At 50.8% G+C, this 26,821-nt stretch overlaps 2 protein-coding genes across 7 annotated transcripts; both read left to right on the top strand.

Moving 5' to 3' along the window:
* The first annotated feature begins 179 nt into the window (after positions 1–179).
* LOC308183221 (complement decay-accelerating factor-like) lies at positions 180–16,239 on the top strand. 5 transcript variants are annotated; one of them, XM_080568986.1, is made up of 16 exons: positions 674–905; positions 1,145–1,333; positions 1,803–1,994; positions 2,751–2,850; positions 4,417–4,499; positions 4,994–5,188; positions 5,397–5,456; positions 5,580–5,708; positions 11,768–11,959; positions 12,593–12,784; positions 13,027–13,123; positions 13,281–13,375; positions 14,108–14,194; positions 14,758–14,784; positions 15,482–15,536; positions 15,728–16,239. In XM_080568986.1, exons 1-16 carry the CDS (start codon positions 770–772, stop codon positions 15,804–15,806), a joined length of 1,908 nt encoding a protein of 635 aa, XP_080425112.1. In that variant the 5' UTR covers positions 674–769; the 3' UTR covers positions 15,807–16,239. The 5 variants fall into 5 exon arrangements, 4 of the variants coding, with proteins under 4 accessions (XP_080425113.1, XP_080425114.1, XP_080425115.1 ...); XR_013942346.1 differs by lacking the exons at positions 11,768–11,959; positions 12,593–12,784; positions 13,027–13,123; ... (3 more) ...; positions 15,482–15,536; positions 15,728–16,239 and adding exons at positions 5,834–6,016; positions 6,340–7,405; positions 7,595–11,306 and having other exon boundaries at positions 181–905; XM_080568988.1 differs by lacking the exons at positions 11,768–11,959; positions 12,593–12,784; positions 13,027–13,123; ... (3 more) ...; positions 15,482–15,536; positions 15,728–16,239 and adding exons at positions 5,834–6,016; positions 6,340–6,436; positions 7,595–11,306 and having other exon boundaries at positions 181–905.
* Positions 16,240–16,964: 725 nt separating this feature from the next.
* On the top strand, positions 16,965–26,729 carry LOC308183427 (complement component receptor 1-like protein). Of its 2 annotated transcripts, XM_080569488.1 has the most exons (12): positions 16,965–17,317; positions 17,435–17,620; positions 18,250–18,346; positions 19,100–19,182; positions 20,046–20,237; positions 20,888–21,070; positions 21,487–21,672; positions 22,444–22,537; positions 22,897–22,982; positions 23,593–23,799; positions 24,185–24,208; positions 24,467–26,729. In XM_080569488.1, exons 1-12 carry the CDS (start codon positions 17,218–17,220, stop codon positions 24,508–24,510), a joined length of 1,482 nt encoding a protein of 493 aa, XP_080425614.1. In that variant the 5' UTR covers positions 16,965–17,217; the 3' UTR covers positions 24,511–26,729. The 2 variants fall into 2 exon arrangements, with proteins under 2 accessions (XP_080425614.1, XP_080425615.1); XM_080569489.1 differs by lacking the exon at positions 23,593–23,799 and having other exon boundaries at positions 16,972–17,317.
* The last annotated feature ends 92 nt before the right edge of the window (positions 26,730–26,821 follow it).

Here is a 26,821-nt window from a genome sequence, read left to right as displayed (position 1 = left end):
CACCAGGAAAGCCATGCTGCACCCTGCGGTGCGACACCTTGCTCCCACCCCTGGTGCTGCACCCTGCTCCTCCCACGCTCTGCACACCTCTGGCTGCAAACAAAGGTAGAGCATCGCCACGGGCGGTGCTCGAAACGCGTAAGCAGGAGTGAGCTGGGTGTTTCTAGGGATGTGCTGGAGTGCTCCTAACAGACGTCAGGGGATGTTTCAGCGTGTTAGTCAGTGCACAGATGTATCCGCTCACAGCCCTTCCTAATTACACAGTGCCTGACTCAGGCAGTTAGGAAAAAATATCAGATAATAAGATAATAGGAAAAAGGGTAACACTTTTATTTTGCATTTCGCTAACATGGAGGAGCTGTGCTGCGTTACCTGCCAGCAAATGACTAAGCAGGCATTTTTCTGCCTTAGTTACAGCTCAGGGGTGGAGGGCTTTTCTGCCCTGGTAGTGTTTGGTTTTGGTATATCCGTGCTAGTCAGGGCTCGCTGTTAGCCTCAGGACAAAGAAAAGGTCTGAGTTACTCCCCCAGCCCCCATGTGGGGCAGGAGGACCTGGAGGCTTTGCCCGGGCCCCCTGGGTGACTGCTGTTCGCCACCCCTGGCTGCACTCCTTGTCCCTGTGGGAGGGTTGAGCTCCATGTGTGTTCTGGACGGGTTTCCACTGCTCCACAGGCTTGGCTGCGTCTCCGCTGCTGCATCTCCTCTCAGCCTTCAGAAACAGCCTCTGCGAGCCAACAGAGCTCGGCAGAGGAGCACAGGAATCGCTGCGATGAAGCCTGGAGAACCAGGTCAGGGGAAGCACCCGGGCACCTCGAGCTGCTGGGCTCCCACCATGCGGCAGGGATCTGGCCACCCCACACTGCTCCTGGCCTTGATGGGGCTCCTGGGCACACCTGCAGCTCGCGGTGAGTACGGGCACATGGGATGCACTGCGGGGAGCAGCGAGACCTGCCCAGCTCCCCCCTCACTGCTCGGGGGCTGGGGAGGGCGATGGCACCACCCCCAAGCCAAGGTGCTCCCAGGGATGCAGCCCAGCACGGTGCCTTTGCTCAGAGGGAAATCCAGAGCTGCCCTCCTGGGATGCTCGCTGGGGCTGGGGAATGGGGAATGGGATCCTCACCCAAAGAGGTTTTCTCCTGCGCAGGTGACTGTGGGCCCCCACCCCGTATGGCCCACTCCAAGCCGTCCGTGGCCGAGCAGCCCAGCAGCTTCCCGGTTGGATCCAGGGTCACCTACACGTGCCTCGAAGGCGCCATCAAAATCCCTGGGCGGGCGGACACGGTGCAGTGCCTGCCCGGGCCCCGCTGGTCCCAGCTGCCAGAGCCCTGTGGCCGTAAATATCCCTTTCTCTGAAGCAGCACCGCTTCAGCTTTCTCTTGCTTAGTCAAAACTTTCGTGCAGCTGCTCTGCAATGGCACCCTTAGGTGCAAAACCGCCTCCTTTAGCTGCTGCCGATGGGCGCGGGGTCTGCTCCTGCCGGTGATGGGGTAAGTGGGGCCGCAGCCCCCGGGGCTGCTGTTTGTGCTGACCCTGGGCTGGCAGAGGCTGGCTTCGTGGGGGGCTGCAGCGCACGGCTTCCGATCTACTGACGGCTTTGCCTGTGCAGGGTGCGCATCCTGAGCTGCACTTTGCTATGGATGCATTCAGTGGGGTTGCAGCTGGTAAGAGAGAAGGGACAATCTGTGATGAACACGCAGAGCTCGCCAAAAGCGCCGTAGCAGGAGCATTTCTGCAATTACAAGCTCTGACTTGCACGCCTCTTGCTGGCCAGCTCTCTCAGACCTGCTCTCCTTGATTGCCAGTGAGCTGCTCTACCCCGACAAGGTTACAGTTTGCTGCCCTGTCCAAGGTGGACGAGAGGATAAATTTCTTTCCTGTTGGGTCCACTGTGAGCTACGTCTGCCACCCCGGCTACGAGAACATCTCGGAAAGCTCCCCCACCAGCACTTGTCTTGAAAATCTGACGTGGTCGGAGGTTGCTGTGCTGTGCCGCAGTGAGTACCTCTGCCCCTGCCTGTGGGTGAGCAGCCCCCAGGGCTGGAGCCTGCAGGCCAGGTACCTGCTCCTTGCCTGTGTGCTGCAACACACCCCAACAGCCGCATGCTTAACCCAAAAGCAGGTGGATATTCCGTGACGTTCATCTGTAACACCCTGGGAGTGTTTAGGAAAGGTTGGACGTGGTGCTTAGGGACACGGTTTAGCAGGTGACATTGGTGGTAGGGGGGTGGCTGGACCAGGTGATCTTGGAGGGCTTTTCCAACCTTAACGATTCTGTGATTCTATGGTTTTAAGACTTAGCAGTGAGAGTATCGAGAGTGTTATTTATTTTCTCTTGGCGTGAAAAGATCTGTTTTCATTTTCACATAATGTTCTCATCTGGACACAGTATATGCACAGGACAAACATCAGTTTGCAGGGAGTATTTCTAGCCTTGAACCTCAGAATGTAGACAAAGCATATTTCCTGATGAAATCCGTATCACATTAAGACAGACAATGTGGCAGCAACACATTTTTCACTTGCTACCAAAGCATCGAGATGGAAATCTCTCTGCAAATATTCCTTTCTGCCGTCCTGTGAAGTGTTTACAGGTGTCGGCTGTGAGCGTGGAGCCCTTCTGGGGCTGCACAGCTCGGCTGTGTCTGAGAGAAAAGAAGCCCTTTGCTACCTCCGGGTGCAACCTTCTTGGTCTGCCCCCCGTTAGCGTTCCTCATCCCATGGCCGCTCACTTTGGCCTTGCTCCCCTGCAGGGAAGTCCTGCGGGCAGCCGCCGGCGCTGCCCAGGGGCAGGACCCTCGCCCTGACGGACTTTCTGTTCGGTGCCAGAGCGAGAGTGGTCTGCGATGAAGGGTGAGTCCCGGGGGGCCCGGTGCTGATGCTGGGTTGCAGGCTCTGCTCTTACACATAAGATGTGTAACATCCTATAACATGCCCAGGGCTCGGGCAATGAACCTGCGGGTGCGGGCTGGGTGCTCTTTCGCAATATAACCCCGGTACAGCGCTGCTCCAAGCGAGGAGCTGAGTGCTTTTCCCTTCAGTTTGAGCTTTGTGCTGGGAAGGAATGAGACACAGGTAGAGCACAGGGGTGGGGAGCTGAGTTTATGGCAGCCCTTTCCTTCAGGTGTCACCCAGGGGAAATTCAACTGCCCTTGGCTATCTGTCCCAACAGGACTAGTTGTGGCATCAGTTCGTACCTACAGGCTTCAAAACAGGCTACTTGAAATATTTCAACTTAACACATTCATGATATATTGAATATGAAGGGGTTATGTACAAATTTTAAAACTTATTGGATGTTCAGCTAGAAAACTTCAGTGAAGCACACTTTCCATTAGTCAGTGCTCTGAGTCATGCTTTCTGCCTGCTCCTAATCAGGGCACACATGCACTGTTTGCAGACTTGCAAAATTAAGCTCCCAAACCCCTGACAAGTATTCAGCTAGGGCTGGAAAAGCTAGGGCTTTCCTCCCTAGCAAGAGCTTGCTGGCATCGCCTGGCTTGTTCTGTCCTTCTGTGCAGCTGTTTCAATTACAGTAGAGCTTTTTTCCCCAAATACTCCCTTAGAGTGGACTTCAGGGAAATGACAGCACGTTCCACCCTTCTGTGGTTCAGCTCATCTTTGAAAATACCCATCAGGGTGGAGGGATGTTATCCCTTGAAGCACTATCAGATGTTATCACTTGTATCCAACTGCTGAATTACATCCTCCCATTCTGTAAATTCAGAGATCTGGGAAGGTGTCAGTGTTTTCAGGAAAAGATGTCTAACTTCCAGCAAGCAAATCCAGAAGCCACTGTAGTGAAATGCAGATTCATATTGCTCCCCACCTGTCCCTGCTGTGCGTAGAGGATGCGTTTGAATATTTGCAGAGATGAGCTGAGCAGGTTTTGCTCTTCTGGCAGCACTCTAGCAAAACTGCTGCAGCCTTATAACCCCAAAGCAATGTGCAAGTGAGGAGGTGGCACCACCAGCGGTGAGGATTTCAGCAGATCCAGCTACCCTCGGTAACAGCTCTGCCATAAGCTGAGCAGCAAGCAGGGGCCGAGCAGGCTTCAGGCTTCCCTGGTCTAACAAATCTGAGCCCAGTGCATCCGACTGGGGATCCACGCCTGCCCACAGCCCTGCCTGACCTTCCCTGTGCTCGCCTCGGGAGGCTGGCTGTGGCTTCTCCCTTCCTTGCACTGGGAGGAGCGCTCTGCACCCCGTCAAAGGAGAGAGGCACCGAAAAGCAGATTAACAAGGATCCTAGCAGAGAGCAAGGTGAAGGAGCTCTGCTGTTACCCAGCTCGTATTTGCACATCTGCTTGCTTTAAAGCTGCCCTTTCTCCACTCCTGATCACACTGGTACTGAGGGGAAAATGTTCTCAGTTTCTGGGTAGTTACAGAAATTTCCCTCTTGTTGTGTTTTCACTTTTAGGTACAAACTAAATGGGAGGAATTTCATCCAATGTTGGCTGAAAGGAGATGACGTTGAGTGGAGTAAACTTCCAACCTGTGAATGTAAGACTGATGCAATATTACTTCAACTTCAGTAGATCCTGCATACTGAGGCCTAGTACAAGCCTGCCTTCACGGAGGGTTTGTTTGTCTTTATATTATGTGGCAGATCTGTCACCCACACTGCAGCTGAGATATATCCATTTTGCTGCTGACACTGCATTTCAGCAGTTTTGTCCCCACAAAATCAAAATATTTTCTCATGAGCTACGATTAGCAGTGAGGGTGATGGGATGAGATTTCTAGGGCTCTAGCCCATGACAAGCTGCCTGCTTATTTCTGTGACACGGGGAGAGAGAGGGAGAAGGAACTGGCAGGAGAAACACTTCAGAAACAAAAGAGATGATCAGAACAGAAGGTAGTGCCAGTGACCTGTCTTCACTCGTCCAAAAGGCTTATTCTCTTCAAAAATCTTAGGTGAACTCTTAAGAAACATTTTGCATTTTCATCGTTACTGAGGCTTTTAGCAACACTCATGTCGACCTTCTTTCATGCAGTAATTACCTGCTCTTCACCTCCTCCAATTAGCAATGGGAAGCACAATGGTGAAGGTGTAGAAAAATTTGCTTACAACTCAACAGTGACTTACAGCTGTGACCCTGGCTTCCAACTCATTGGAAAAGCGAGCATCCACTGTACAAGTACAGACAAAACAAATGGAGCCTGGAGTGGAGCAGCGCCTAAATGTAAAGGTGACTTTCCCTGGAGTTTAGGACTTGTAATGTGAGTTCAGTATTTAATATGCACCAGCTAAACATACTGTGATTGCTTAGTATAAGATGTGTCAAGTGGGAGTCGTACTGCAATTTGAAAAAGAAAAAATGCAATGCTGCTAAGTGAGTAGGGAGTGAACTGCCTGAAATGGAGAGCTTTTACCAATACTTATTCTTTTTACTACAGAGAAAAGCAAATTTGTCAAACTTGGAGCAAAAGAAGTGGAAAGGAGCACTCCTCCCCAAAGTGAGTTGAAATGACTCTGCATTGAATTAAGCCCCACATTTCCAGACTTAACTTGCCCCTTTATGATCTTTCTATGAAAAAGCCATTCAAGGAGTTTCATACTGTGATCTTCATTCTTTTCAGATTTCCAGGGAAATGGCATCCCAACAGATAAAAGGGTTTTCACAAAGGAAATGAAAATCAGCCTTTATAAAGAGTCACTCCAAAGCAGCAACTCCTTCTCCCATTCTTCTTCCTTCTCCAGGCCACGAGGTGAGTCCAGCACATCTCCTGAGACTCGTCAGGAGTTCGGGGGAGCTCACTCATAGGGCTCAGGGTTTATTTCCAATCCCGTATCCGGAGCTTTCACTCTTTCCCATGTTTCTCTTCCGTGGTAGGGAGCTGTGCTACCTCAGCATTCAGATTTGTTGTGCCTTTTTACAAAACCCAAAGCTACTACTCTCCTGGAACCAGCCGAGGACCTCTGTGTCCTCCAAAGTACATGGGGATCTCTGGCATTCTCCCCCAAGCTGGCTGCTTTGAAAGCGTAAAGTGGTCTAAAGTTGCAGCACTTTGTGGAAGTGAGTGTTTTATTTGTCATCTTGTTGTCTTCTTTAAGTTTTCTTTGGGTAATTTGTAGTTTTACTGGTTGGGCACCAGGTTCAAAGTTCGGGTTTGAGTGCACTGACCTTCTTCTCTTAAAGAAGCCTTGTTTTGTTTGCGATGTATTCTCATGTGTCAGTTCTTTCCTTGCCCTGCTGTTGTTAGAGATTTTGCTCGACCCGTTTTTTGTCATATTGAAAACCAGCAGTGCTATACCGTGTAGCTGTAGGAGAGCTGGGCTTTTTGTCCCCGTCAGGGCCGCATGAGGCAGCCAGCTAACGCTTACCTTGTTCCACGCCAGCACGGTCGTGGGCAGCCAGGAGAACCCGGACGTGGCAGAAGTGCTGCTACCACAGATTTCCCATTCGTTGCAAAGGAGTGTTTTACCTGTAAAAAGGGTGAGTGTTGGCTGTGTTGGGAGCAGTGTCAGGGTGGGAGCCGTGAGCATAGAACTGGGAATGACACAGACATACTGCCCACTGGAGGGTTTCCTGCACGGCCGGAGATGCGATGAGAAGCCTTTCTCGGGTGTGAACTTGGACCGTCCTTGAGCCGTGTCTCTGGGGTCACAAAAGGAAAATCTGTCCCCCATTGCGGGGATTTTGTGCATGGCCCCACACACGCTGGGGCTGCTACAGGAACGTGGCGAGGTGGTCGGAGAAGCCTGGGTGTGGAAATGCCCCTGTGCCAGCACAGCATGGCCAGGAGGGATCTGCCCCTTGCTGTGTCATTTCCCAAAGGTGTTTGGTTTTTTTCCACACAGTGCTGCTCCATCCTTTTAGCATCACCAGGCTGGTGGCTAGCTTTGACCAAAAACTCGGTGTATTTGCCTAGACTGCTAAACAGGGAGTCAGAGAAGCCGACCTACTGGGCTAACGTGGGGACCTGGGCTGCATGGCTGGGCACTCGCAGATGCATGTGTAGGAACGAAATTGCAGTGGTATCAGTGCATGGACAGGGCTGCAAAGAAGGGCTTCGGAGCCCTTAACAGAGAGGAAGTATGGGGGCACTGGGCCCTTGGTAGTAACAAAGGCTGAAAGCGTCCTAAATAATGCAACAAGGAAGGAAAGGGGCAAACTTTGTCCTGTTTATTTCCTAAAAATGTATACATTGCTCTATCATATGCCTTCAGAGGGAAGAGAGATCTAAAAACCTCTTCCTGTTGGTTTTCCTTTTTTTCTACTGTTTTGTCATTCTTGGCACTTCTACAGGAGATTGTGTAAAAGCAGCAGCTTGACATACGCTCTAAAACTGGCTGCAGTGTGGGAAACACTGCTTTGCATTGTGCTTCAGGAACTTGGCCCTCCTGCCCCAAAATAGGAGCCCTATGGAGTCAGCCTGTCGGTGCCAGCAGGCAGGAGCAAGTGGTGAGACAGGGAAAGTGGCACACAGCCTGTGAACAGCTTCTGATGTTTGAGGGAGGGAATGGCTTGGGCCTTTCTGAAGGTGGCTTCGGTGTTCTTTAAAGTTCTGGGCTAGTATCGCCGGGCAGAAAGCTCAACTCTCCTTGCACCTCCAGCCAGGCCAGCCTTCATGTGAGCGTTTCCTTCCCTCAGGCTGCGCACATGGCCCATGGGAAGCACGATGGCATGAGCACAGAAAGATTTACCTGCAGCTTTGGAGCACTTTGTGGGATGTGGCTTCTCTCCTTCGGTGACACCGTGACAAAGGGACACCCAGGGAAGAAATCCCCTGCCAGGAGGTGTTTGCACCTTATTTGCATGGTTGCAAAGACAACTTTCTCATGCTGTGCTTCCTGATACCTCACTGCAGACATAAACCGCAGGCAGTTCAGTGGGATCCCACTGTCTAAATATATTGTTTTTGTTTTGAAAGAAAATAACCCTGTTAAGTGCAAGCCATGCAAACCCTTCACCATGTTCTTAGAGTGCCTGCTGCAGTGGTTGTACTCATTCGGACTCTTTCACTTTGGTTTAAAACAAAGAATAAGCTATTTCAGACATGTCCTAGGTACGCGTACAAAATGTGTTTTTCTAAATTGTGATATGTTTTAACGTTCCGAGAAACTGAATGAAAATTGCTTGTACAAGAGTTGGTCAATTCCCATAGCTGCTTTTCCCATCTGAGTTTTTCTCTTTTGCTAGTTTCCTTCTAATATCACAAATCCAGTTAGGAATCCCTACTGATCTGACCAGATGTTGCTCAGGCTCGGGGCGAGGCCGCGTTATTTTCCAAAACCCTTCAAGCTTTCTGCAGAATTTTGCTCACAGTTCCGCAGTGTCACAATTGGTTACAGTACGAGTTTCCACAACCGCATATTTCCTTTCTCACTAGCAGCACAGCCCTGCTGCCAGAGCAATCACCATAAACACAGAAACACCCGAGACAGGTTGTAAAGGAGACCCAAACATCTCTGCTGGGCTGAGTTGCTACCTAAACTCCCAGGATTTTGTGGCTGTGGCAGTGGTTCTGCTGCAGATACGCCCCTGCTAGCTGTCAGCAGGGTTCTGCCGAAACCAAAATCCTGACCTCCTTGTCCTGCAAAGCTGTGTGCTCATTTCTGTTAGGAAATCTTGACTCATTAAACTGAACGTTGATCTTTAGATCTTCAGTACTGTTAGCACTTTCTTTAGCAAAAGCCTTTTTGTCTCAAACATAAATATTGGTTCTTTGCTGCTGGTATTTCTCTTAGGACTACATGTAAGGCAACAGCCGCAAAGGGTGTGCAGCTCAGCACTGCTGCAGGCTCAGCAGGTTGGCTGTGTAGGGATGCATACAGCTGTTAAATGTGCTCTCAAGTGTCATCATACTGCAACAGAGACACCAGAATTGTCAGTTTTATGTTGTTAGTTGACTATTATCTTCGGTCTATACAGTACACTAATTGCCTTATATTTAGGTGGCTTCGTGAGTCTTTATTTACATTTAATAATAAACGGCAATTGTTTCCAAAGGATCGCCTGTGAATTCAACTGCCTCCTGCTCCTTTTCTACATCCTATGCTCTATTTAGGAAGGTATCGGCTTTTAGGGGTATCAACAATGTGACTTTATTCAGGTTTGTTGCTAAATCGGTTCCTTATAAGCACTCTTCCATATTTATTTTCTAAATGACCTCTTATGCAAGTTTAGTTTAAAAAAAAAAAAAAAAAAAGAAAAGAAAAAGAAAGAAAAACACTCCATGCAGTAACACTTGGGGATATGAGCACTTCCAGCAGGTGGTCTGAAAAAGAAAGGTGAGCGGTCTGGAGGGATGTGCGCCTGTCTGAACCCCACCTGCCAGCCCCAGACCTGAGCCCTGGGGGGCTCCGGAGAGCCGTGGCGAGGAGCCCGGCTGCCCTGGCCCTGGGGGAGCAGGGGCAGAGGGGATGCTGATGTGGGAGGCCAGGAGTGGTGCTTGCAGTCCCACGCATGCTTTTGCTGGCTGGTTCTGCTGGAAGCCTCGTGTCGTTCCAGCCAGAGCCTGGTCGTGCTTCAGCCTCCGGCAGCATCGATGCGTGGCGCAGCAGCAGCCGTGCTCACCATTGAGTGCTTTCACTTCGGCCTTTGCCATCTGCTTGGCCCGATTTCTGTCCTATGGGGAGGGGATGTCAGAGCAAGATAAAGCAAGCTGGCTGCAGCTGAGCAGAGGTCGTTCCGCTATCGCAGGGCTCAGCTGCCATCTGTGTGTGCGCCTGTGTGACAGGGCTGGCGTGAGCCCGGTCTCAGCAGGGACGGGCTCCTCCTGCTTCTGCTGGACGCGGGCATGGCCTCAGGTAGGAACGCAGCTGGTTCAAGGGGTTGATCTGAACTCTGTGAGCAAGGGGCATTTTTCCGAGTTAAAACTGCAGTGGTTTGTGCTTCTGATGTGTGCGTGAGCCAGGCTGCTCCCCGGGGAGTCTGTCTGAGATAGCAACTCTTTGCCAAATACTTCTTAACACTTTATCTTGCACTGAGGTCACTGCTGTAATCTGTTATGAGAGAATTCCCAGCATTTAAAGCACTTTTTTCCTGTTGGCAACACCCTTTTACATTTTACACCCACCGTTCCCATTCACACCGGAGGTGACCAGTGGCCAAGTCATCTCCATGTAACGTCAACACACTCACAAGCACGTATTGCAAAGGCACCTGCAGTTCGGCTGCTTGACTCCTCCCTTAAGAAAACACCTCTTGGCCTCATCGCGAATGCCTTTGATGGAGCTTAAATTGCATCGAGAAGAGTAATAAAGTGAGAAAGAAAGAAAAGATAATGAAAGATAACCGAGATGGTCAGTGAAAACACCGCTGCTTCCTGGATGAGAAGGGCAGAGGGAGGCAGGAAGGTGCTGGCTGCCTTGCCCTGGGCTGGGTGACACCGGCCCCTCTCTGGCAGCGCTGCCAGCAGCTGGGGGCAGGCAGCAAAGAGCTCCGTGCACGTCGCCATCCGCTTTTCCCCCAAGCCCTGCAGGCAGGGCCTGGGCAGGAGTCCCAAAGCAGCTCCACTTTCACACCCCCACACCGAGCCGGGGCAAACAGCTCCCATCCCTGGCAGTGCCTCACGTGAAGGGGCTTGTGTTTAACTGGGAGAGTTGCAGTGGGAATGCTGGCATCCCTGCTCTGTTGGTTTTTTTGCATAGGCATTAATTGGAGCGGCCCAATTGGTGACTTCCAGTGTGGGTGATTTACAGCCCTCTGGTCCCCCGTGCACCCCTCGGGCTGGAGGAAAGCTCCCTTTCCTTGCAGGTGTCTCCCCAGGGACAGGCGGGTGCCCTTCTGAAGGGGGTGCAGGGATGCTGGCCGGGGCAGGTGCCACCACTGCACTGCTCCGTGCTCCCGGCAGCAGCCTTGGGCTGGAGCCTGCTAGCAAGGGCTGGGGGCACCCACTGGGGGCAGGGACATCAGAGCCTGCCCTGTCCCTCCTGGCTCCGGGGCACGCTGCAGGCTCCCGACTGACAAAGCCCGCAGGCTGCACTTTTTTTTTTGTTGTTTTTTTTGGTTGGTTGGTTGGGTTGGTTTGGTTTGGTGTGTGTGTGTGTTATTTTTTCTCCCCATTGGGGAGGCGATAGCTGCGGGAAGAGGTGTGCCCTTACTGGAAGGTGCACGGGGGCTGCGGCGGGGGCTCCTGGTGCTGAGGGAGCCTCGGGGCGGGGGGGGGGGGGGGGAACCCATTCGGCTTCCAGGCGAGCAAACCGCACCCGGGCGTCCCCCCCCCCCCGCCTGCCCACGCGTGGCCGTGGCCGAGCGCTGCCCGCCCCGGGGCGGTCCCGGCCCTGCCGCGGCGGAGGCGAGGAGCCCCCGGCAGCACCCCGGGGCCGGGAGGGGCCGGAGCCGGGCGCCCCTCGGCAGCGATGGGCTCCGGGCGGTGCCGCTCGCTGCCGGTGGTGCTGGTGGTGCTGGTGGTGCTGGTGGTGCTGGTGGTGCTGGTGCCTGCGGCCCGCGGTGAGCTCTGGCTTGGGGAGGGCGGGGGGGGGGGGGCATGCCAGGGGTGTCTGGGTGTCTGTCTGTACCTGGGGTTTTGTGTCTGTGCGTCTGTCTGTGTGTACCAGTGTGTCTGTGGCTGTGTGTCTGTGTCTGACTGTAGCTGTGTGTGTCTGTACCCATGTCTGTCTGCCTGTACCCGTATCTGCCTGTAACCGTGTCGGCCTGTCTGTACCCGTGTCTGTCTGTCCGTGTCCCTGTGCCCGTACCCGTCTGTGCGTCTGTACCTGTAGCTGTATGTCGGCCCGTTGTGTTTGCCTTTGCGCTGTGCCCTGCCAGGTTGCTGACGAAGGCAGCAGGACCCTCCTGAATCACTTCGTTTTGTTGCAGGGGACTGCGGGCCGTTGCCCCAGCTACCCGGGGCAGAGCCTCCAGAGGACTCCAAAGATAACCAAAGCTTCCCCATCGGCTCCAAAATAACATACCAGTGCGTTCAAGGCTTTGCTAAGCTCCCCTTGAAGTCAGACACAATACAGTGCCTGGAGAACGCCCTCTGGTCCGTCCTCCCGGAGTTTTGCAGTCGTAAGTAGTGCACTTTCTCTGAAGTTGCTCGGAGATGCGGGCTGCTTGCGAAAGCATTTGCTGCTTTAGCAATTGCTGTTCGGGGGGTTTCTTCATCAGGGGTGAGGCATGAGCAAGCTGTTTGTCAGAGAACCTTTCACTGTCCCTTCTTCCTGACGTGGCTGAGTCCCTTGGAGCCGCGTGCTGGTGCCTGTGTGTTAATAAAACCTGATACATTCCCCGGGGAAGCGCAGCAGCGAGGCAAAGGACGACAGCGGAGGGGCACTGGCACAGCTGGGGGCTGAATTTGAAGGACCCAGGAGTTAGCTACGTGGGAAGGTTTCGCTCGGGAAATTTGCAGACCTCTGCAGAGAGAGCAGGCTGCACCTCCCACATCACACACCTGGGCTGTGGAAGTGGCCAGGCAGATAGCGCTCACCTCGGGAGCAGTTCTAGGAGGGCAACGTTTAACATCAGAAATCTTTCCTATTAAAAGTATAGAAATTATCAATCATCTTATTAAAAATATTTATAGTATTAGTATCATGAGGGAGGCTTGTGTATTACGGCTTGTATTTATGGTTATACATATCTGAGTGCAAAATACTGTTTTGCTTTGGAACTGTACATCTCGATTGTCCTTGTTATCACTAGGTAGCTGTTACAGCCCACCTCGTGTGAGTTTCGCAAGAGTATCACAGGAAGATGAATTGAAGAATTTTTATGCTGTTGGTATCACGGTGAACTACGTTTGTAACCCAGGCTATGAGAAGAGCAGTGACAAGCTTCCTACCAGCACTTGTCATGAAAATTTAACGTGGTCAGAGGTTCCCGTGTTATGTCAAAGTGAGTGTCCCTGCATCGGTTCATTTTTCTCCAGCATCCTACAGCCACATCCTTAGCGCTGTGTTTGGAGTTCCACCTCGGATTTGTATTCTAGAATGTGTTTTTTTTTTCAATGATGTTTAGCATGAGATATCATCAGATGCCCAGTTTGACATTGCCGTACTGTTGTGAAAAGCATGTCAGTGGTTGGCTTGTTTGTTTTCCTGTCCTCGTAGCATCCTAAGGACAATCTTCTTTTTTAGGGAAATCTTGTGGTACTCCAGAAAATCCAGAACATGGTACAGTTGTTACAACAGATCAGCTGTTCGGCGCAAAGGCAGATGTTATTTGTGACGATGGGTGAGTGGAAGCAGGCTGCCGTGCTGCCTGGCCAGGGCCCCGGCATGCGGCACGGGACATGGGGCTCTACCTGTCGAGTCTGTGGCACCCCTCTGGAGTGACAAGTTCTTGGCTGGTGACAGCAGACTGAGCTGGGGATGTGCCTTTTGCACCTTAGGTACATGCTAACAGCGGGGCAAGCTTTCATCCGGTGTCACCTAAAGGGAGATGGAGTTGCCTGGACTCAGCTTCCAACTTGTCAGCTTATCCAGGGTAAGTGAGCTTATCCAGGGCTTGACTGGAAACACCGAATAGTCCTGTTAAAAACCACTGAACTCTGTGTTGATTGTAGCGAATTAAGTCAGGTGAATACATGTGGAAAGTAGACACCTGGAGTAAAAACGTAGGGCATACCTAAACAGCATTGGTGGTGCCTCCTGCAGGGCACTTCCCGAGTGCAGGGGTGAGCACTGCTGGAGGATGCTCCTCCTGCTCTCCAGCGGTTCTCCTGGCTCTGCAGTTAGTCCAAATTCCCATCTCTCAGACCAGGGAGACCACAGTCTGGACAGGAACTCCCTTAGGGTTTGCTTCCAGCAGAGTGACATGTGCGTAGGGCATTGTGAGGTGCCGAGCTCCACTGAAGAGCAACGTGAGTGCAGTCGTGCAGGGTTTTGTATTTTCCCTTCACAAGAAACAGAACTACAATACACAGTGTTTGTAGGGTATCAGTAACTGAAAAGCTGATGGATGGATGGATTTATTTTTAATGTTTAACAAAAAATGAGCAATAAAACAGAGAGGAATGGGGACTCCCCCCTGTCGGTGACTTGCAGCATCACCGAGGGGTTCCCGCGTGCCTCTTGTGCAGCTCTCGCTGCCGGAGCCACCGGTGCGCTGATCAGAGGCCACCTGCCCATGCTACGTTTACACCTTGCTGAAGTCTTACATACATTTTATATAAATGGAATATTATGTAAAATAAAATTGTGACTGTTTCTCCTTTAGCTTCATCCTCTACTGTTGGCACTACAGCAGTGACAGACGCAACCAAACCGTTGGAAGAGAAGACATCGGAGTATCGCTACATCCTACGTAAGAGCTCAGGAAAGGCTTCCTGCCTTGTGGCCCCTGTAGTTGCTCAAATCGCAACCACGATGGGCAGCCCTGACTCCACGCACTGTTGGTTTTCTGCTCTCATTGTGTCTTCCTCAATCCTTTTGGTGGGCCCACCCCCCAGTTTCTGAGGGGTTTGCACAGGTTAGCTTGCTGGCCTGATCTCCTTTCCTCTGCACTCCCCAGCTGACCTGATAGAGGGTGGGGTTTTGGTGCTTGAATCTCCCTCTGTGAATCCGAGCATCTCAGCAGAAACCGCTGACGCTACCTTGGCTGTGTTTGGATGTTGCTGGGGGGGGAACAGCTTGGAGCAACGGACCTCAGCTCTGTCAGTGGGAAAAGATGGGGTGAGGGGCTCAAGAAGCGCATCACAACGTGTTTAGTAATTGACGATGATTGCTTTAGATTGCTTCTCAGCAGTGCTATGGTTAGCTGGATTTGAATAACACTGTTGTGCAAGCATAGATTGAGTTTTCCTCTTTGTTTATCAGCATCGTTGGTTTCAATTTTTTTAATACCAGTTTCATTATTTTCTTCTCCAGCACTTGTCATCATCCCTTGCATCATTGGTGAGTAATTTACAATTGAAAATATACTTTCCTAATGCAAAGCTGTTATTTACTGCTAAACATCTGGAGGCAGTGCTGTTGGCCTCTTCATTTTAAAACTCCTCATGCTGAGTGTCTCCGGACAGGATTCCTGGGTTTCTCTGCTGTTGGATAATGCAGCAGCACCACAAGCATTATGGATGAATTGTCTTTGTCTTGGTAGAAAACATTACGTTAATTGAGGATGAAATGAAAGAAGCCAAAGAGGCTGATGTAAGAAGCCAACCAAAAAATGTACATCCTGGCACTCCTTAATTGATGAAATTGGTTTAAAAGGCTTTGGCAGACTTTGAAATATAAGAGATTAATGAAACTTGGAACATCCATGCTGCAAAAGAGATTGAGTACTAAAAATGGTATGTCTAAAATACAAAATAAACAGCAGGCTGTCTATAAAAGTACCAAATACATGAGGATCATACTTCTGAGAAAGGTCAGCATGGTGCTACACTTGGTGGTTTCTGGGCTCATTTTTCAGAATACATGAGGGATTTTGCATTGTTCTGGCTGAGAAAGAGCCTCTAGGTGGGGACAGGCTGCCACAGAGCAGTGAATTTTGCTGTCAGTCTCTTACCAAACTGCTGTATTTCACTTACGTTACATACCGGATTTGCTGTTCATTTTTTCGTTTTGCCTGTTTGTTTGCTTGCTTCCCAAGGAATTGCTGTAATTCTAATCTGGACCATCAAGAAGTGTGCTGTAAAGCAAAAAGGGTAAGTGAGCCGAGCTGCTGCTCAGCATTCCTTGGCCATCGTCAGCTTTTTCCTAACGGGGTGCTTCCTTTTAAGCTCTGAGGGATGGTAATAACATTTGGTATATATTTGTGTGGCTTAGTACTATCTTTGCGTGTTGTTAAATTGTTGCTTATTCCATAGATTTTCTCCTTTCTTTTCCATGTCTTCAGGACATATAAGCCAAATCCCACAAATGCAGGAGATGAAGAACAGGGACCATCCTGCCAGGAGCGTAAAACTGGTCCATGAGAAGGGACAGTTCCTGCTAGCTCCTGACACCGTCAGTGATGAAGTTTTGAGCGCAGTAAGGCAACATGAAATCAAGTTTCTGACTTCATAATCAAGAATTCCTATGTGAAGCAGCAGGAGAATCAAATCTACTTCGAATTCAGCTCCCTGTCATTTTAGTGCCTACATGTTTCTTATATTTTTTTTTAGTACCAAAACCATTTTTGCAGTTCTTAAAGTGAGGCTTTTAACGTTCAATAAACGTTTCTTTCCACTAGGAAAATGATTCTATAGAAAACGCCCTGTTTGCACATCCTCCGAAGATCCACTTCTGTTTTTTTTTAAACTACTTTTTTGCTAAGGTTCATTTCCTGGCGTGCGGACAAGAGTCCGACAACTCCGGTATTTATAGCAAAACCGTTTTGTAAATAAAAGGCCCGCGGAGTAAGTGTGACTGGCGTACTGGGATGCTTCCTCATTCGTAGTTCGTAATCAAACCTTCTCGCAGAGCGCTGTAAATGGCGCCGCCATCTCCTCATCTGCCCGGGGGCGAGGGCTGGGCTGGGGCGATGGGTTGCGGGGGGGATTGCGGGGGTGATTGCGGGGGGATTGCGGGGCTGACTGGTTGCGGGGCTGACTGGTTGCGGGGGGATTGCGGGGGGGGATTGCGGGGGGATTGCGGGGGTGACTGGTTGCGGGGGGATTGAGGGGGGGGATTGCGGGGGTGATTGCGGGGGGATTGAGGGGGTGACTGATTGCGGGGGTGACTGGTTGCGGGGGGATTGCGGGGGTGACTGCGGGGTGATTGAGGGGGGGGATTGAGGGGGTGACTGATTGTGGGGGTGACTGATTGCGGGGGTGACTGATTGCGGGGGGATTGAGGGGGGGATTGAGGGGGTGACTGATTGCGGGGGGGATTGCAGGGGGGATTGCGGGGGTGACTGACTGCGGGGTGATTGCGGGGCCGGATTGCGGGGCCGATGGCTGAGCTGTGCCCGGGGCAGGGGCGCGGCGCTTCCCAGGAACTGCGGCGGGGAGGCAGGGAGGGAGGCGGGGAGGAGGCCGTGCGGGAGACGAGGCCGTGCCCGGTGGCCTCGGGTGCTTGTTTTTATTTTCCATTGACGCGGGGACGCATCCAGCGAGGGTACCGCGGGAGACGCCCCCGGGGCGGGCGGCGCCGCTCGGGGGGGCGGGCGCGGGGCGGGGGCTCCCGCAACCGGCCCCGCACGCCCCCTTCTTGTTCGCCCACGGAAGGAGGGCGAAGGCTTCCCAGGCGCCGGGGCCGGGCTCAGCCAAGCCCTTCATTTTCATACGAAGCGGGAAAATTCGCCCGAGGCCGGCCCGGCGTCCGCCCGCCCCGGAAAGGGCCGTGCCGGCGGGGTGCGCTGCGCATCACTCCGACGGGCACCGGCACCCGGGTACCGGCACCGGGATGGGAACGGGCACCGACACCGGGATGGGAACGGGCACCGACACCGGCGTGGGGCTGCTGTGGCTCTGCGCCGTGCTGCTGGCGCTGCCCGGAGCCTGGGGTGAGCGGGGCTGGGGCTGCCGGGGGTCTGGGGCTGGAGGTGGGGGGCTGCAGGTGGGGGGCTGCAGGTGAGGGCTCTCCTCGGCTTGTCCCCCGCTACCCCCCTGTCCCTCCCCAGGTGACTGCCAGGACGTGCCGAGGTTCTCCTTCGCCGAGCCCAGCGGCCCCACCAACAAGTCGTACCCCGTCGGGTCCAGGGTGCGCTACAAGTGCCGCCCCGGGTACACGGGGGTCAGCAGCAAGTCCCCCCTGGTCACCTGCCTCCCCAACTCCACCTGGGCATCGGACCCTGACTTCTGCATCGGTGAGTGCCCCCCGGCCGGCTGCCGTGAGCTATAAGGGGGTCATGGTGAGGGGGTGCGGACCCCAGACCCCTCTTGGGGCTCAGTGCGGGCTTGGGGGTGCTCCCCGGGGTGCTCTGTTTGGGGGTGCTGAGAGCAAGCAGCTTCCCAGGGTATCTACTTGAGGTTGCCCTTTGAGCTAAGGCACCGTAATCTCTTGGGTTCCCACGTAATTGCTTTACCACCTGGTGATACAGCACGTCTGCTGAGGCAGGTTTCCGCAAAACCAAGGTACAGAGTGGGCAGCGGGATCACTCATCCCGTGTCACAGTGATAACGTGTTCGTGCTCCCTGCCCCTTCTCCTTTCCGTTGTTTTCCTCCCCAAAACCTCATATCTTTACCAGTTTCCTGCCTTGTTAAGAGTTCTTTCATTTGTTCTGAGCCGAGTTTAACCTTCAGTTCCTCCAAAGTTAATGTGTAATTTGTGTCTTTTCTGAAAGTGCCGCTACTCGCTCTCGAGGAAGCGCAGGTGCCAGTGAAAGGGTCGCCTGATCCGTGACGGTCCTGAGCAGCACTGTCACCTGCGTTTCGTTATAATGCAATAAAATACAGCTAATGCTGAGCACTTGTTCCCGTTCCCCTTCCCCCCAGGAAAGTTGTGCCGCGAACCAGACATAGAAAATGGCAAATTTCACTACTCAACAGACCTCCGGTTCGGGGCAACAATAAATTTCACCTGTAACTTCGGGTAAGTGTTCGCACAGGCTGCTGGTGACTCGAGGGAGCTGAGGCTGGGAGACCCTGGGGACTCTTTTAATGCCTGGGGGCCGTTTCCTTGGCAAGCACAGGCCAGGTGGGAGGTGTTCAGAGCAGGCAGCCCTGGGGATCAGGCTCCCTCCTGTTCTTATTATCAGAACAGGTTATTTTGTGGGTGTGAGATCGTGTTCTTTGCTAACTGCTTCCAACGTTGCTTTGAAAAGAAATTTGTTCATTCCTTGTCGCTCCTTATTAGTAATTATCAATGTTTCAGGTGTTTCCTGTACATTGGTTAATGCTTGGTGCGCTTTCCATCTGAGGCCCAGTGGGTGCCCTGCAGGGATGTTTGCTGTTGTGCAAAAGAAAGGGGGGGGACAAAAAAAAAAAACCAACAAGTCCAGTGGCCTGGGTCTAAGCTGAGAGGCTTTTGGTGTCCTGGTGATACAGGGACAGGAGAGAGCGGCCTGGGGTGTGCCAGTGACACCCAGCCCTGTTTGGGTCTGCTGCGCAGCCTCAGGATGGGGATGCTCCTGCGAGCTTGTACCCACCTGCTACAAGTACGAAGTTTCCTTAAACTGTGTCAAATAATGCATTTCTTTAGGTACTGAGAAAGTTGTATTTCACAGGATGGAAGGCTTTTTCCCCTAGGTTTCATCTTCTCCAGAGAATGCTACAAGCAACTGTACAGTTTTCTGGATTTCAAATTTTTTCAGTTTTTAAGAGATTCAATCTTTTCTTTTCTTAGGTACCGATTAGTTGGGCAACCATCTGCGCAATGCATACTTAATAACAATGAAGTTATTTGGGATAACGTTCCATTCTGTGAGAGTAAGTACATCTTAAATGTTCTGTGTACATCTTTCTTGAGGCTACTGCATATCCCTCGTAGTCCTGGGAGCAGCAGGTGGGTTCTGTCTTCCTGGCACCTGATGCAAATTACATCAGTCTCTAAAGAGATTACCCTTTACCTCTCCCCCAGACAAGCACTCCCTGTGAAAGTGGGAATGAAAATTAAATACTAAGGAGGATCTGTGGATGTTGGCAGCAGCTTGTGAGTCAGATCTGCAGGGCAAGCAGCTTCTGGGGCTGTTTTTCCTGGCTTTTGGCCAGGCTGGTGTGGGCCCCACATTGCTTGTTTTGCACTTCTCATCAGTTGGGCACTGCCGAACTGCTGATCGAGAGCTGTGCTTAGGATGGCTTTAGATGTGACAATGTCAAAAATACGTGTTTTCAGAGGGGAAAATAATTTCAAGAGTTTTCTTCATTTGGGCATTGTTTGTACCCAGTAGGCAACTGGCCATCAGCTGCAGATAGCTTGGATGGTCTGTGGCTGTCAGAAGTATTCTGGCCTCCTCCTCAGCAAGAGCAGGAACTGGTATCACCAGTTGGTGAAGTTGCCAGGCTACTTGGCAAGACATCGTGTAGTGCATGTGTAGTGCATCCAGAAGGACTCGTCTTTAACGTCTCCTCTTGGACAATGGCTGCTGCTTTGCTGTTTTAACACCCATTAAACAAAACTTCAGAGTCTGAAGGAGCATTAGCATTCAATACTATAGGTTAAGATGATTGATTTAGGGCCACTTACCTGTTTTTTTGGCTTTTCTTAGTATTTTTTTTGTTTAAGTAGATAGATATCAGTTTCATATTTGATGGAAATGTTCTTGTATTTTTGCCATCGCTTTCCTATGCAGTTATTCCCTGTGAACCACCTCCCGTAATTGCAAATGGGCAGTTCAGCGGTACACAAACAGAATACACCTTTGGCTTAGCTGTAACTTACACGTGCGATGAAGGTTTTTCTCTCATTGGAAGCTCCACGATTTACTGTACGGTGGATTCTGAGTCCAATGGAGTATGGAGTGGTCCAGCCCCTGAATGCAAAGGTAGGTGTTTTCTTTCTCTCCTTATTCTTTTTGCTTTGTTTCTTACCTCCCTCCCATGTGAATTATTTCTGGTAAGCTGCCAAATATGAGAAGGTTGATTTGAGTATAAAATGATTCCCAGACTTAATGCAGTGGTTCCGAAGTCATAGTCAGAAGCAGGGCTTTGTTTAATGGATTCTTCAGCACATAGAAAGCCACTGTAATAACCTAGATTGAACGAGAATAAGCAACACTGCCTCGTTCCACCAAAGGTAAAGCTAAAAAGATAAAGTGGGAAACTACAGCTTATGTGAAAGGGCCGAGATGCTGTGCCTGCATTCTTCCTGGCAGCAGTAACTAGACTTATTTTCCTTTTGGTCTTCCACAAAGTGTAAATGACCATGATTCATTTGTTTGGGATTCTCAGAAGTCCTTGAGAGCAGTCCTCTCCCTGCCTGCGCCCAGGGCTTTCTGCAAATGAAGCTCTGTGTGCAGTTTTTAATGGTGTCTCTGCTCACGGAGTACCTGTGGCATGCTGGGGACCTGCCTCTTGTAGAGCAGAAGGATGGCAGTTGTCACCAGAGGAATTACACGAGAAACTTCTGTAGACACTGTAGGGCTTTTTTTTTTTCTTATAACAAGTATTCTTACTGATTTGTCTTCACTTCCAGTGGTGACATGTGAAAATCCAGTAGTGGAAAATGGGAAGAAGTTAACTGGCTTTGTTGAGCAGTACACATATGGAGATACAGTGACCTTTGAATGTCTTCCTGGTTATTTTATGAATGGTTCTCATACGGTTAAATGTGGTGCAGACAATGCCTGGAATCCACCTCTGCCAAAGTGTGACCAACGTGAGTACAAACAAACTTAGATTTTGAAGCAGTTGCACTGAATGACGGATTTGTGAACTACAAATGGTCCAGAAGTGCATTGAAAAGAGAGATGAAGCTGCCTTCTCCACCTGATGGGCTTGCTTCCTTCATGCCTGGTGGGGATGTTTGGCTTCCGAGCTCCGCTGTGGCTGGTGCTGCAGGTTGGGTGGGCGGCCACTGAAGCAGCATCAGAGAGGCAGAGATGCTCTCCCATCTCCACCTTGTCTCTGGCTAAGCAAGCTATGATATATACGCGGGTTGAATGCAAACTGTATCCCAGACACCACAATTCAAACAGGTTAAAACAGTGTGTGCTCCGAAGCACAGTCTATCGTTCCTGCTGAGCCTCTGGGCACTCTTCTGTAGCTGAGTTTGCTTTTGTCTCCAATTGTTAGGCTACTGTGGTCATCCTCCCAGCATCCCTTTTGCTGAGTTAATGGGGACTGTGAGTAGCAGCTCTCCTGCTGGAACCACGGTGACGTACAGATGTAGCCCGGGGTATGCTGCAGGAGGTGGAACGTCTTTGGAAGTCACTTGTCTGGGGAATACCAGTTGGTCTGTAAGCTCCAAGTCATGTACACGTGAGTATCTCCGTTCCTCTCCCGTCTGGGCTGACTGTACGAGTGATCTTGATGTGCTCAAAATGTTCTTTGCTCTGAAGTTTGGTTCATATCCAGCTCTGGGTTTGCAAACACACCTAGAATTTTCTTGCTGAACTCGTTTGAAGTGTCTGTGTGTAAATCTAGCATTTTGGTCTACTCTGAGGAACTGAGAACAAGCTCTGCATGCCTCAGAGTATGTTTATTGCGTATGTGGGCTGAGTGCTCTGTTTTCTGAGCAAACTGAACGGCTCCGCTCTACCTCCAGGCCCCCGCAGGTCAGGCGGCTGTTCCCAGCTTTTGCTCTTACTTTGTAATCCAGCATGTTTTGAGGACAGTCAGAGGAGTTGATCGGATTGTGCCATGAGCTTTACTCCTTCGTGCTGCTTGCACACAGCCTGTCTCGCTTGCTATATGCCCCGGTAAGAGGTGCTTGCGTTGCAGTCACCTTCCCTCAGGAGCCAGGCGTGCGGCTGGACGTAGGCCGTGCTGTACCTGGCACAGGTCGGTGCCCTTCCTCTGCGCTGGCTCGTGGTGTTAAAGTCACTCGTGGTGTTAAAGCGCAGGGCCGAGCCTCCTGCTGCCACAGAGGGGAGGTGGTCAAGTCCTTCCCAGGCTTCTCTCCACACAGATGAGTTTTGGTAGGGTTGCAAAACTGTCTGAGGTGTTGGTAATGTCAGACCAAGCTGAGGCCCTATTGCTTGACAGCATCACCACTTCAAAGCGGGTGAAGTAACCTCTTTCTGTCCCTAGGACAGCAATGTACTCCCCCCAAGATACAGAACGGGTTTGTAAAAGGGGAAGATTTCCTGTTTGGGACAACTGTGGAGTTCTCCTGTCGTGATGGGTGAGTGGATGCCTGCTTAGACGGGCCCGCGGTGGGGATCAGAAGATGAGGGTCCCAGAGAGGCTGCCATACCCACCAGCCTCCTTCTGCCCTGGTTTCACAGTACAGCTGTGTATGAGCTCTCCAGTGAGATGAGCACATGGCCACACACGCTGACTGGTAATGTAGCAATCTTTTCAGTTCAGCCGTGTGCCACCTTCGTGCCCTTATCAAAGCAGCCTTTGGTGTGGCCAGACCCCATTTCATGGTAGTGGCAACTTCTGGTTAACAACTTGCATCTGTGCAATGGCAGGGAGGAGTGGGGAGAACCTTTTCTGGGGCGTTTGTGGGAAAGCACTCAACTTCCTCTGTTTCTTCAGGTATGAATTGCAAGGGTCATCTTCTGCCAAATGTGTGGCATCAGGAAATGGAGTTCGCTGGGATGTGTCTCTTCCAACCTGTAAAAGTAAGAGGAAAAACTGCACAAAGCCATTCAGACAACACCTGGAACTGCTCTGGTGGTGGGCTTGGGCTGCTCTTGTATGCCATAACTCAATTGGCTGTAAAATTCGGGATTTCTGTACTAACTCATGCTGTGAGGCCCGAGGTGCAGTATTCTTGTACAACTCAGAAACTATGCTGACAAACTGAGGGAGCAAGGCAAGAGCAGAAATTGTATGAAATTATGGGAAAAAGTGTGCTCTGATTTCTACGTGGAGTAAAGTTTTCTTTCTTGGTAGTTACCAAATAATTGAACATTAGAGCTCTGCCCACTTAATTCAATGTAACGCTAAAGTCAGGTAGTGCATAGTGTTAGAGGAAGCTGGAAATGGTGGAAACGCTGCTTCTAGTCTGATTAGGCATTTCAGTGACTTAGTTCATGGGGAACTAAGCTCCCATGCTTGGAGCTGGGCTACCAGCAGTAGCTGAGGCCCGGTACCAAGCGTGAAAGCTCGCTCAAAGTATTTTCAGTTGCTTCTAGGTGTTTGTTGGTTGGCTAGAGCTCCTCCTCCTTGCGAACCTTGTGTAAATTTTCCGTTAGCAGAAGTACTCAGACACTCTTGTTGATGTTCTAGCTGCAGGACAGCTGACTGTTCTCTGTGGAGAGCCACCTGCAGTTGCCAATGGGAGGCACAATGGCACGAAGGGGGAGTTTGTCCACGGCTCCATTGTAGTTTATAAATGCAATCATGGTTTCACCCTGGCTGGAGGGTCCTCTATTCGCTGTACAGCAGGAGATGAGCTCCATGGCGTCTGGAGCACACCTACTCCTGAGTGCCGAGGTGGTTATCTCCTCTGCATGTCTTATTGTCTTGTTTCTGTCTTTAAAAAAAAAAAAATCCACCATTTTTCACTTCCTCTGTGAATCCTCGAATCAGATAATTCAGCTAAGAATTAATCTTTTTATGCTTCCTGGCACAGCTTCTGTTAAAATCTCATGCCAGCAGTGTATGCTTGTGTTGCGGGATGGGCTTGCAGGCTGCTGGAACTGCTCCTCTGTTAAAACCCAGGTGTATGTCTGGGATACATCCGTGGTGTAGGGCTATCTGTTGCTTGAATTGTCTCATGTGTGCACCGGCTTTCATTTGAGATACTCAGTGTTGTCTAGTCTGAATTTCTGCGCTGCCTGGACATTCAGGTTCACATTTTGGCTTGCTTCCTTTCCAGGTGGAGCAACCACCATCATTGTCGGTAGGTAACACGTACCCTGGATCTTTGTGCCCCCTTTCTCGCCCATCTTTACATTACTGTCTCTTAATTATTCTGCTTAAACCTGAAAAAGGATTAAGAGCCTTCCACTACAGTCTGTCACGTTTATATTTTTATTGCTCTAAGGTCATGTGAAAAAGAGGGGAGGAAGGTAAAGGTGCTACGTGCCTGTGGATGGGGTGGGAAAGGGCAAGTGAATGTGTTTGGAGCACAGACTGAAGTCTGTTGTGTCTCCTGCAGGCATCCTGCCCCTCCTCCTGGCATTGCTGGTTATGAGCTTCTAGCTCAGGGTGCAGCCGCAGCGGGAATGCCCAGATCAGCTCCTCGGCGAGCTCTGAACTCCTACGGGTGGTGGTACGTGATCACGCTGATCCCCGTGCTCTGCATAGCCCTCTGCTGAAATTGGCCTCGCAATAGCAATCAACGAAACTTCGATGGAAAAAAGATGACCTTTACCCCCAGGTGCTCCCTCCCACTGCCCAGGACTGCTCACGCTTCTGTCTGCTGGAGCCGTGCATTGTGCTGGCAGCTCGCTGCCACCCAGCCAGGTCTGTGGCTCGAAAACCGAGCGCAGTTATCCCCACGTGAAGTTGCAATAGTGCCAAAGACTTTTGTGCTGTGCTGCTCTGGACTCAAGGAAATTGGGCACTTTAGGTACCTCTGTGTGTTCTGCTTATTAGCCCCGCTGAGGTAATGTTGTGCCCAGCTCTGGTCAGGGTTTTTGGGTGTCGTAGGTGAACTGATGGGAAAAGTGTGAGTGTCTTTGTGTGAGTGATATGTACTTGAAGAAATTGTTTGATATGTATAGATTGTGTAAGATAAGTGCTCCCTGTTGGTACTGAAAGCACCGAAAACATTTGTATAGAAGCACATGTTGTAGCACTTACTTCAAGGCAAGTCTGAACCACTGTGCAAACAGCCAGCCTTACAGATGGGCAATTTTACCGGAGAATAAAACTGTGAATGCCTTCTTACAAAGAACTACTCCTCTGACTCTTCCTGTATGCACTAAAGTTAGTGCCACGGCAGATTCTAAAGCTATCTCTGTGATACATCAAGGTTTTTCTCTGACTGCCTTGCAGAAATACCCTTCCTGTCGGTGCAGTGACTCAGTGCTGCTGTGGAAGTGGTGAAGCAGTCGGGTGCCTGAAAGCCCCAGGAGGAACCGCAGCAGGGTGGGTGCTCAGCAGGGCAGGTGGCCTCGGGGCCAAATGCGGAACTGGCAGCTGTCTCTGCAGATGCCACCGAACGTCAGAAAGTTGCTTGGTGTGAACCTTTTCACTTTCTGCTGAAATGCTGCCCCAATAGGAGGCCCTGGGGCTGCTGCAGTGGTGAGGGAGGAAAAGCAGGTTTGGGCTTCTCGCTCTGCTGGCGGCGGGGCTGGTGCACAGAGCAGCTGCTGCACCTGAAAGTTGGCACAGATGCACACCAAGCCAAAGCCTTAATTTACTCATCTGTGGGGAACAAATGCTGCATTTTTTTTGTGTGCTTTTCTGTCATCCTGCCAAACCTGTCCCGCCTGGTCCCTGTGCTGAGGAGGGCTGGTGAGGGTGCTGCGCCCAGCTGAATGAGGCAGCGTGCTGCGGCTGGGTGTGCTGGCCCCTGCTTGGCTTTGGCAGTGCCACAAGGACAGCTCTGGTGATGGAACCTCACGCACCTTGTGTAAACTGAGGATGCGGGCTTAAGGTGCAGGGCTCTGATGCAGAGGGTTAAATGACCAGTCTGTGAGCTTTGCACCGTGCACAGGTGGGAAAGGGAAGCCTTCGAAATGTCTAGTACGTGCTTCTTTGTTTCTGCATTTTTACTCATGCTTTTCTACTAACAGGAACGTGCATCTAATTAGAGGGAAAAACGCAAAGAACAATTTCCGTCACCATGTTAGTCTCAAATAGAAAAGTTCCCCTTACCAGCAGAGCGTCATCCTGCTCAGCTGTCACTGTGGCACAGCAGAATCCAGTTTTCGGAAGTAAATCTTACAAAATAAGCAGTTAGATTGCTGTTTCATTCATATTCATGCATTTTACGTATATATATATATACACATGTACGTGAAATGTGTGAATATATATTTCACTACATAGATGTGTGTATATATATGAAAAACATTACTGTAAGCCACATGAATGACCAGGTGATCAAAACAAATGGAAAGCCTAGTACCTTAGTCATGTGTTTGGTTTTAATCTCAGCACAATTGTTTCCACTGCATAGTCCAGAATGTGTCTTGCAAATGGTTTAGCTCCTGATTTTAAGGATCAGCTCGAAGTGACCTACCTTCAGCCCAATGGAAGGAACTGTAAATGCTGTCATACAGCTTACAGATATGGTCACCAAATTTTACGGTTGAAGAGCACTTGTGTGCTGTGTTTATATGTGAATAGAACTAAGTTGTGTATAATTTAAGTTTATGATCTGAATGTGAACAATCTAATGCATATCCATTATTTAAATGTCAAAATTGCATGTTGTGGAAGGTCTCTGTCAATAAAAAGGATAAGAAAGACTTGAGCAGTGTACATCTTGCTGCTTCTTCTAGGCTCAGAGAGCATCCTCAGCTATGCTGCCCCTGGTCCTATATGTGGGAGGAGGGAAATG

The sequence above is a fragment of the Anser brachyrhynchus genome (assembly GCF_964034855.1).
Source record: "Anser brachyrhynchus genome assembly, chromosome: 27".
Classification (NCBI taxonomy): domain Eukaryota; kingdom Metazoa; phylum Chordata; class Aves; order Anseriformes; family Anatidae; genus Anser; species Anser brachyrhynchus.
Note: the sequence above shows the minus strand (reverse complement) of the source record. Positions and strands in the feature narration are given on the sequence as shown.